The sequence below is a fragment of the Diadema antillarum genome, unplaced genomic scaffold, assembly GCF_040938485.1.
Source record: "Diadema antillarum isolate AM-2024a unplaced genomic scaffold, OU_Dant_1.0 seq00001506_RagTag, whole genome shotgun sequence".
Taxonomy (NCBI): domain Eukaryota; kingdom Metazoa; phylum Echinodermata; class Echinoidea; order Diadematoida; family Diadematidae; genus Diadema; species Diadema antillarum.
Window position 1 is genome coordinate 102,864 of NW_027272240.1, and position 11,625 is coordinate 114,488.

Genomic DNA, 11,625 nt, shown 5'->3' on the forward strand with positions numbered 1-11,625 from the left:
CCGAGATACCCAAAACATAGCGATCCGAATAAAAGGTGGGACCCACATTTTATTACGATGGCTTTGTTTTCCTTTTTTTTTTTTTTTTGATGTCTCAGCCATTCCAAAGCCGATTTTCATCACATAAATTTTAATTATTTTATGCTCTGTATTATTTCATAAGTAGTCTCTTGGCACATGTATCTCATAAAAAGTTAAAAGCCCAATCCTCGCCCACCTCAACCAATACTATACCATCCCTTTAACACAAGCAATTAACCTCAGATATTCTTGTTTGGGTCTTGTCATGACTTACTGCAATATTATATGGGACATCTATAAATATGTATCAAATTTTAAACTTTAATTCTTGAGAAGCGTGCAGTGAGAATCATACGAAATCGAAGACCACATTCTGATTTTACCCCTTTGTTTGGAAAAGCTTTGTTTCAAAAATTATATATACACATAAGATATAACAAAATAAATCTTTTTTATGTCTTTGGTAGGAGTAATGTAATACCATTCTCCATTGATCTTGACTTGATTTGATTTGATTTGATTTTGCAAAGAATAATGAAATAAAAATAAAGAAATAAAGAGAGACACAGAATAAAGTTACGAAATCATAGGTATGAATTTCCTCAGTGAACTGTTAGATAAAGTGGCTCATATAACTAGAACAGTATCCATAATATTATTGAACAAAATACATGTAATCCTACCTTCTTATATACATCCATATCTTATCCATATAATGTATATACTGTATATGTATGCGTGTATATGACATGTGTGTGCGTGAGAGGGAGGGGCTGTGTGTATGCATAACATAATATGTTTTGTGCATATAACTATATAGGCTTATATATATATATATATATATATATATATATATACATACTCTATATCATATCTAAACATATGAATATATAATTATGTACGTACATCATATATTATCATAAATCTGCATATGTACGTGATTTTTTTTTTCAGTGGATGTTGATACTTTTATCAACTCTTGTTGAATGATACATTGATTCAGATCAGTAATCAGCATACACAAATTGTTGACTATGAAGATTTTTTTATATAGCATAGACTCTACATTAGCATAGAGACGATTATGAGACAAGCGCAGTGTAAGGTACAGGCACATGCACACACAAAAACAGGCACAGATTGAAAAACAAAATCATTGTAAAATACAGACACGAGGAGCAAAGAAAATGAGTAGTGGGAAACAGAGAGGGGGAGGGGGAGAGAAGGTTCCTTTAATCGGTATAATACATAACCAATCCCTAACCTTTAAATTAGAACAGCTTTGTAAAAGGACACTCGAGTTAATAATCTTTTATAATTCAATTATCTTTTTCTACAACAAAATGTAACATAATATCATGAGAACATTACAATTTTTTAAGTACAGCACAATGGTTGACTGTACGACGAAAATCAGAGCTAATTAAAGGGGAAATCCAGTCCACATTATATAGTAAGTCTGACAAAAAGAAGAGTAAAATCTTACGAGTTCAACGGTAAAATTTGACTAAAATCGGATGAAAAAAATGATCAAGAAGTTGTGACACTTTGAAGTTTTGCTAATTTCTGCAAAACAGTTCTTGCACAGTATATGAGTATGCAAATGAGTGAGCTAACCTATCCATGTCATAACCTCACAATTTTCCATTGATCGTGTACAAAAAAAAAATGTCGAAAACTCAATGTTTCTGCCACTGAAGTCTGAAATATAATGTTATTCCTGGTTGAATAACTTCAGAATAGTGATCAGTTAGATATACGAGGATATGAGCCTCGTTCATATTGTGTTTAAATGAAAAACATGACATTTCAAAATTTTATGTATAAACTATATGGCAAGTTGTGAGGGGATGAAATGCTTACTTTACCATTTGCATATCTACATTGACCGTTCAAGAACTGTTTGCCGAAAAATCAACGAAACTTCAAAATGTCGTAACTTCCTTATTTTTCGTCCGATTTCGATCAAAATTATACCGTTGAACTCGTAATATCTTATTCTTTCTTATCAGATTAACTTATATTTTGACTGGACTTCCCCTTTACAGGGAACTGAAAGCATGTATAGTTTCAAATCAGACTGATTCATAAGATTTTGCTATCATTCAATGATTATGATACAATTGTTGAATCTCTCAAAACAGGAAAGTTCCATTGGCATTCTTTGGATCAGAGTGATCATTTGATGATATAGATCATGATATTCTATATGCTACAAAAACAGAATACAATAGCTGAGACCAATCGGTACACTGGTTTTAAGACTATCTACAAAAGAGAAGGTTACATGTATTCAATCAGTCAACTGAATTAACTTAATAAGACATTCTCTGCTATTATATATGTCCCGCAAGACCAATTTTGGATCTTTATTCATTGTACATTTGTGTAAATATCTATCAGTGTCTATAGTATGCTATATAATTCATCTCTGTTGCTTAATTGTAGTCTGTTTGTAGATGATACGAGCATTTTTTTGATCATGATCATGAAACTTACACACTGTATACACTGCATGCATGACCACAGTACTTAACTATGATCTAATTAAAGTTCCAATATGTTTCACACGTAACAGACTCTCACCAAATTTTGATAAAACAAATTATTTTTTTTTTAATATAAATGTTAACCCTCAACCAATACAGAATATCATTATTCACATCAAACAACATCAAACATTATCAGCAATATCCTACGGAAATTGAGAGAATATGTCATTTATAAACGCACTGCAAATATTTTCTAATGCACCCGTACTACCTCATATCACAAACTGTGATATTGAATGGGGAAACTGCAGTATCAGAAAAAATAAATTTTACATTGTCATTGTGAAAAACGAGCAGGAAGACTTTTCATTGGTTCTCATTACTTAGCACATACACTGGATGTTTGTTTTATGAACCAAAGACTCTCACTTATAGCAATGCAATATCCAAGTAATTCCATATTTCAACTAATCTTTATCTTAAGAGTTTGATCGCATAAAGGTGTTAACTTCACTTTTGTAAATTTCAGATAGTTGCGATTCGAACAAAATATTTTACAAAATAAAATTACAACAAAGTCAATATCCGAGGGTACCGTCTTCTCATAGCGAGGGTACCAATAAGCCTTGACCACCCCGATCCGCAGCATCCACCCACCCCACCCCTACCCCTATTTACACACACAAATAAGCCTACTACTTTCCTTGGCCCCTGCATTGAACTGTGTGCTCCTATTTTTTATGTTAACCCGTTCCGGACGAGTCGCGAATATACTCAGGCAAGCTACTATGGGAAATGTATGTTGTAGCAAAATCAGCCGCCGTCCTCAACGGGATATTAAGTACAAAATGTACTCGTTTATGCACCGAGGTCTGCATCGGGTCCACACGTAGATCTCTCTAGATGAGTGGTTCAAAGAGAGTGAAGGAGCACAGCGCCCCCACATAGACGAGGATGCACATGAAGCTTTACAATCATGAGAATCGTGAGACCGAACTCGATCGCTTTGATGGCGTCAAAAAGGTTATGATACATTCATTATAGTGCTCAAGAGATGTTTCATGAATCTTCACTAACCTGAAAAACTGAGATATATACCCTTTCATCCATCAAATTTCCAAGGGGGGGGGGGGGGCTTCAGCTCAGACTCTGTTCAAGGGTTCGCAAAGCCAAACTACGAGTTCTTTTTACTAAAAAAAAATCACATATTATTTTCTTTTCTTGCCTCCAATCATATAAAAGTCCCTTCAAATTCCATGAGGAAAGCGTTCATCTTCCAATCAGACTGCAGTTTGTAGAGGTATTCATACTCAATATCTGCAGCTATTCAGTTTTTTGCTAAACTGCATTTCTGATTTTTGAATAATTTTTTCTTCATTTATTTTAGTGTCTTTGATACGATTTTGTGATGCGGTCAGGGATATTCCATTATATTCACAGGTGTGAGTCCTATAATACATGATAAACTCTAAAATGGCTGTCTGTTACAGAAGGTAATATGAGTACTGGAGGCTCTTTTGACTGGTTCATATTTCTCGTTCGCCACAAACCGAGAGATGGCGCTAATCCTCTGAGCACGCCACGGACCTGAGAATGTATCGCCACGAATAAAAAGAATTCTGCAACAGCACTACTATATACCGCAGGCACTACATAAGTTGTCACCCCCACTTGATCTGGGGTACTGTACTGGGGTTGAGATCAATGCTTCTAATCAATTCTGTCGCAAAAGGAGAAAGAAAAATATAACTATCCCGTTTTCGGTGCCATTATTACAGATGTTGCATCATTAACGCTATCTTATGGCATTGTGTTTTTTGTACTTGACAGAAATATTGTGGTTTTTACTTTTCTTTTCCTTCAATCTTCTTCGCACTTTTATTTTTGCCTTGCTATCTCTTTTCCTTCTTTCTTCGAATTATCATAATTCTCTCCTTTCTTCTTTCCCATTGCCTGCTTTTACCTAATTTTCTGACGTTAAGGCTGTAAATTTTGTTTCCACCAGCAAAAATATGACTCGACAAGCATTTAATTCTTTTTTCTAATACTCGAAACAAAATAATGAGCGTCTAAGATAACACAGACAAAAAAAAAACAATGGAAATAATATTCTGACTGTATTTCGACTAGTTGTCTGTTTTCAGCAAGGTTTTAATATACTGTATAAATTATTCAAGTTGACTCAACATGTCTGAATGTAATGTAAATGATAAAAAAATGATAATTCTATCTGTATTCTGGCCAAATACTTAAAGAGTGGCCGAATTTGAAAAGTTAACTGTGTTAAAAAACAATGCTCTCTGTCACAATAACGCTGCAAAACTAAAAGATGTATAGATTAGGCAGTTATATCACAGTTTCAATAATCTCTATCCTGCCAAAGTCTTGTCAAGATCCGTCATGGACTTTCTAGAAAAAGCTAATGCATGAAGAGCTACATTACGCACGACGCGTTCTTTGCAAAATAATGAAAGAGATTCAGTCTGTGGGGGCGCTGTGGCATAGTGGATACCAGTGCCGTATATTAATACGGCACTGGTGGATACGACTCCCGATTAAGCCAGTTCGTAATTAGCTCATGTACACCTTGGTACAAATGACCTTTCTTTTTTCTCAGTTGGTTAGGCACTTAACTCGTTTTCAAAGCGGTATAACGCGTAAGCTTGCCCGACATAACAATTTGTGGAATTCATGTTCAAACAAAGAATGAGCTTCTGCTTAGACCAGGTGACCAGATAGTCAGTCAGTTGACACTTTACTGCAGCAGGCATCTAATTCATTGTTTCGTATGGAATGCAATAAGAACCTTTTTCTTTTGATATTGCAAATGCCAGGCTTGCTATCAGGTGGATGTGCTGGCAAGCACTAATTAGATAAGGATTACATGAATAATCATCACATCACAGATGCTCATCTCAGTGAATTAATAAACCAAAATGCCTGTTGGTACAAATGACCTTTTTCTGCTCATGCGCAAAGTGGAATTACGAACTGGTCTAGTGCTTATACGTCCTTGGACAAGATGCTTTTACTCACCATGTTCCTCTCGATCCAGTTGTAGAAATGGGTACCTGGCAACGCTAGGGTAATGATAATAGCAGGGCCCTCCGGTAGAACAGTGACAACACTGTGCAAAGAGGCTACCCTGGATAAATAAGACATTATTATCATCATTATTCCCCAATCACACATTAATTGTCGGATCATTCTGGTCACCTCTTCTAATCAAGAAAGTTCATTCGAACATGATTGCCCTTAACCTGTTCCTTATTACGGTGGCCTCTGAAATATGTCAATGGGGATTTAAGAATTCAGTATGGAAAGAGTTAAGTATTTTGTCGGGTATAAACGCTACTGATTTTCTTTGGGTTTTCTCCTTCAGAAACCATTGCCCTGCTGCATACTGTATGGCCTTTATCAGTACCAATGATAAATCAAACCACCTCAGGAACTTCCTCGTCAAAAAAGGATTTTCAATCAGCTCCTCTTAAGTCAGTTTTATTACCTGCAACACGCAAAATCAGCTGTTTCAGAGAAAATCATCGTGATTTGCCGACGAAGGAAACTTCCGTGTTGGTTTCGGCTTCCTTCGCTGAAACACATTGGTAAGCGCCCGAAGAGCGAAACAGCACACCCCAGCTGCAAACAAGCAAGCTCCCGTTAAGTAGAAGCAGGCGCTGTAGGAACCAGTGGATTCGTAGAGTACACCTGTAAAGAAGGATTTATACAGATTGGTAGCTCACTAACTATATGCCATTCTCAGGCTTTATACATGAAATATTTCTGCATTGACATTAGAAATTGTAATTATCCTTCTCATTTCTCTCCGTTTTCCTATAGGCCTATATAGAAAATGCTAATTCCAACGGCCTTTATAGGCCTACATTATCAGCTCCATAATCGTCTGTAGGTTTCATTACAGTAACATAAAAAAAAAAGTCACATGTTTCGTCAAAATCGAATAATATGGACATACAATATCTGAAATTTTTCGTCGAATCAGGCCTACATTCAAATAGAAAAAAAAATGAGTCTCTTATATCAGTGGCTTTGCACCAAAAAAAAAATGATAATTACGTACGTTTGGTGGATCATTACATAACATCCCTTTTCTTATAAAAGTTGTAATTACTGGATGATGATAAAACTGCTGTCATGTGATTTCAAGGTCAGATCTTCTCACTAATTTCGTGTTCGCATGCATACAGGATGACACACGGTGAATGATTATTTTTGTAGAACTTTACATGCGGCCATGAAATAACTGATTTGTTATATCATAGGAACCTTTGAAATGCCATCATAATCTTAAGGTCGTCCTATCTTTTTTTTTTAAATCAAAAACTCTGCCATATTGTTTGATATATTGTTTTGGGCAAAAATTACGACTTCCCAAACCTAGAACTGAATATTTGAAGAAGTCATTTAAATATAGATATGCTAAGGAATATAATGACCTTCCCATGGATATTGAAATTTCCTATAAGACTTTTACCTTGCACGTAGACGCATATAACTTGTCCGATTCCCTGGAAGAATGCCTGTAATGCAAATACCGTCGGTAGCTCTTCTCGGGAGGTGACAGACTTCGTCACTGGTGGAACGAGGGCCAACGCAGTACCCGCTCCGAAGCCAAAAATGACACCGAAGATGGCGAACGCCGCAAAGGGCGTGAAAAGGGCGATTATAAAATTCCCAGCGAATGCCAGCGTAGCTGTAATCCCAAAGAGCATCGGAGGTGAAACTACGTCATAATCCAGGAGGAAACCATGAGAAAGTCTCACTACCAAAGTACACACTCCACTGATAGTGAAGATGTAAGTTGCTTGCAGTTCACCAATACCGGATGCAATGGCATAGCTGGTGACGTATGTATAGGTTGGAAAGTAGCCACATCCAAAGAAAAATACTGTAACACAGAGTAACACAACTATAGGGCTCTTGAAAAGCAAATTCAGTCCTGTGAGGTCGAAAAGGGCTTTGATGAATCTGCAAAAGGTTGCAACGGGAGTGTATGGCTTACTGGTAGTCTGGTCTTGGGTACAAGCTGATTGCTGCATGTCGTCATGTTTCTGGACTTGAGGTTGTGGAGCGAATCGTTTATCTTCCTGGATAGACACCACGCGGCTGACTGTTGTTACGGAGCAGCGTCTTGCTACCTTGGTGTCGGAAGTTTTCTGGCAATTCTCGTCCATCCACAAAGAGAGTGGTCGTATCACCATTGCGGCTACGCAGAAATGAGCTACCATACCCGCTAAGATAAGGACTGCACCCCGCCAAGCGAAGACGTTGATGAGCACCGTTGTTAGGAGTGGCCCTACCATAACTCCCACGCTGGCGCCGCCAAAGGCAACTCCGTTGGCGCAACCGTGCCAGCGGTCGAAATAGATTCCAACGGCAATAACACATCCTTGGTCAACAAGCCCATATGATATACCTGACGTGAAAGTAAGAAAAATGTGCTATCACCATCATCCTTTCGTTGAGTGTTCATGATCACTCATATCAGATATTTACTGTTGGTAAAAAAAAAAGAAGGACTTAATGTTTATTCCAAGCTTCTTTTTTTCTCAACATGAATATCAATAACTAGTATCATTATCCTGAAGGTAAACTAAACACTTGGCTGCAAAGTCACATCAGTCATATTATAGTCCTAACAAAATTCCCGTTTGAACAGTGCTTTGAAAAGTTCCGAAGTCCAGGCGACTTTCATATATAATTTCACATCATGTTGTACATAAATCGACAGCTTCATGTTTAGATTCGTGGAAATAATTGTAGTCCTTGAGCAGGGAAACGATATCATAAAAAAAAATACACCGAACAATGATGATGGCATAGGAGACACAAATATTTCAGAAAAGTAGCCATAGTAATTCAATGTCAATACCGCTTGCTTAACAAGTTTACCAGTGTAGAATTTGATGTGTGCTTGTTTTGTTCTGCTTCCTTGAGCCCCCATTCATGCATTCTTATGATGATGCTCCTATGTCATCATCCGTAATTGTTCTTTGTGATTTGTTATCATTTTGAAAACATTTTTGTTCCTCATTTCAATCACAATAAATTCCGAAACTCTGTGCCCCCCAATGTAACCAATTTATGTTGTTTAATCGCATAAGTCTGAAAATCATACGGAGTTTTCCTTTAAGACGTAACACTCACCTGATACAACGCTGCATGAAATGATGTGCCACAGCTTCGTTGCAAAAGACAAGCAGATAAGGGAAACGAAGGCCAGGACACCTCCAATGAACACTAGAGGGCGGCAGCCCAGGGTGCGGTAAACAGCGCCCGCTATCGGACCTGTTGACAATGAGTTGGGTGGTTTGTTTTTCACCAAATTGTGTACATATTCATCCAAAGCCAAAGAAGATTCACCAAACTCTCAGTTGGAGCAAACAAACCCAGACGTTACACCTACGCTATTCCGAACTATGTGCAGATAGAGAAGTCAAAATCTCGCCTATTTGCTCAAGTGGCTTTGTCCACTCCGTCCATTTTGACACATGTATTAAAATCATTGTCTTTCGAGCTAGAGATTTTAAACAGTATAATTCCACTGGCAGGACTGGTAACTTTCTCACTGTTAAGCTACGCAACACTCATTTTGTGTCCCTGCATTAACATTTGGTAGCTTTGAAATAATCCGTGGAAAACGACAAGTCAGCCAGCCCTCATTCTCACATTTATGGGGGCTTGTCCGGGAGAGGGTATACACCACTGTGTTCGTTCATGTAATATTGATTTTATATCGCACATTTCTCGTCCTGAAATGATTCTTCCCATTGCTTTGTTTTAGTTACTAGTAGGACCCCCTACTGCTGTTGTTTGCCATAGCATTTCTAGAAAAGAGAAGATGCATGATATTTCTCTGCTTTCTGTAAATACCATAAATGTTGCTCCTTTGGGGGACCTGTCGACAGTTTCCAGATTTTGATTGCACATTGATTGCAAAGATTTTTATTAAAGAAAAGAAATCCAACCGCAGTATTCCTCATTTTAAAAGAAAGAATATTCATCAAGCATTTTTTTAAAAGAATATTTGTAAGCCCATGTTATTTCAACAAGGAAAGTGCATTCCTTACTGAAAAAGAACCTGAGACAACTGGCGATTAGTCTGAACAAGTGTTGCATTTGTCAGGTTACATGTAGACGGGCAAGTCAACGGCATGACTGCCGGCCTTGCAATCTAACTGTTCAAGCTCTTCGCAAACGTTTATCTCGAGGAAATTAGACCAGCATGGTGGCATAAATACAAAACAAGACTAAACACAAAGACAGTAATACTAAAACGACTCCGTGGAGATTTAACCCTTCCGATACTCTAGGAGGTATTGAGTCTATCACATAACTTGCTAGACTCTTAACAAAGGCTTTACTTTAAAATAAAAGGAGAGGGAAAATAAAAGTGTATATACTATGTTATATACAATATATTATATACATGTATAAACCTGTATGAAATCTTTAAATTGGATGAAAAGCACTTTTTACCAAAGATTTTGCACATTTGTTCATAAATTCATTTTAAACTTTTTACAGTTTGATATTCGCATTGGCTGTGGTTGCAGTCATCGGTGATCGGCTACGAAGTCTTTGATAATCACCACACACACTTATTCTTAGAGCAATAAAGGCATGTCAGGGCTAGTGGAGCGTTTTCAAAAGTGGGGGAGGGGGCACTTCCGGGTTTCATGAGCTAACAAGCAAAAAAAAGGCCTTCTCCGCAACTTCTGGGCCCCGTTTCATGAAAGGTTGATATGATGGCAACTCTTGCTGGAATGTCAATTGTCATGGTAACGACATGAATGCAGCTTCCTGATTGGCTGTTGCTATAGGAAGTTGTCATTCCAGCAAGAGTTGACATCCTAACATCTTTTATGAAACGGGGCCCTGGTGTGCTACTTCCGGGTTTCTTCAGCTGACAAGCAAAAAAAAAAAAAAAAAGAATGAAAAGGGCTTCATCTCATCTTTCTCATTCCATGACACTCAAAAAAAAAGACCAAGTAAAAAAAACAAGTTAAAAAAAGTTGGGGGGGGGGGGCAAAATGATCACACCTTATATATTCCTTTGTATGGTACTAAAAGGTGGGGGGGGGGCTGCCCCCCCCCCCCCCCGGTTCCGCCGGCCATGCATGCCACTCCAGCCTTCAGCCCACACTACTCTAGATATACGTATGTCAGTGTGATATTAACAACCATAGGCGCGAAAATGTTATCTCAGCAGAGAAGAGTCCTTTGTGCTCTGCACATGGGATGTTGTTAACGTTTGTCCAATCGGTGCCTGGTAGACATTTTGTGTAACCATTTTTTATTTATTGTTATCAATCTGTAGTCAGTGTGTTATGAAAATGTCTTTATCGTCTGTCAATCTTGCGTTGTCCACATAGATAACACCCACAGTAAAACTTTGGAAAAGCATTTCTTAGTAGTACAGACGACAAATTAGTTTTAAAGCTAGTCGCGAGATCTTTGGAGCAAAGGACGAAACACTGCCAATTTGAATCTTTATCAGCTTATGTGGTTGGGCATGCCATTTTTAAGATTTTTTTTCAAGAAATGAGTTTTCTTTTTCCTACCTGATTGCAAATAATTAGATTCATTTGCAATATTTCGGTTGCGTTGGTTTTTTCATTCTGATACCAGTTTGTACGTTAAATGCCCTGGTATATGCCAAAATGACTTCTACTTACAGATCCTAACTCTGAGTAAAAAGAGAGAAAATTCAGATTTCTCAAGAAAAGTCACATATTTATCAATAACTTTATCATTTCAACTCGTTTATTGAAAATCAAACAAACTAAAATACCAATGAAACACGTTCATACGCACCAGCACAGTAGCGAAGACACGTGACAATGGAGTACGACCAGGCCAGCTGAGCGGCTGGGATTCCAAGTTGACCCGCCCACTCTCCGATGAACACAGAAATCGCAACAACCTGAGTGGTCAAAACTGTCCTTGCAATGAAAACAGCTATCACAACGACCACAGCCCAGCGACCGTCCACTGGGCTTTGATTCCTCTTTAATGCTGATCTCTCGTCTGGCTGGGTGACGTCTTCCGAGACGCTCGTATCATTTGAGACTTTTTGGCGCTCAGCCAT

The 11,625-nt window shown here is 37.8% G+C and overlaps 1 protein-coding gene across 1 annotated transcript; it reads right to left on the reverse strand.

Moving 5' to 3' along the window:
* Positions 1–6,042: 6,042 nt before the first annotated feature.
* LOC139710189 (monocarboxylate transporter 12-like) lies at positions 6,043–11,625 on the reverse strand. The gene is made up of 4 exons (XM_071622121.1): positions 11,352–11,625; positions 8,682–8,822; positions 7,009–7,950; positions 6,043–6,221 (listed from the first exon to the last, which is right to left on the reverse strand). Exons 1-4 carry the CDS (start codon positions 11,623–11,625, stop codon positions 6,043–6,045), a joined length of 1,536 nt encoding a protein of 511 aa, XP_071478222.1.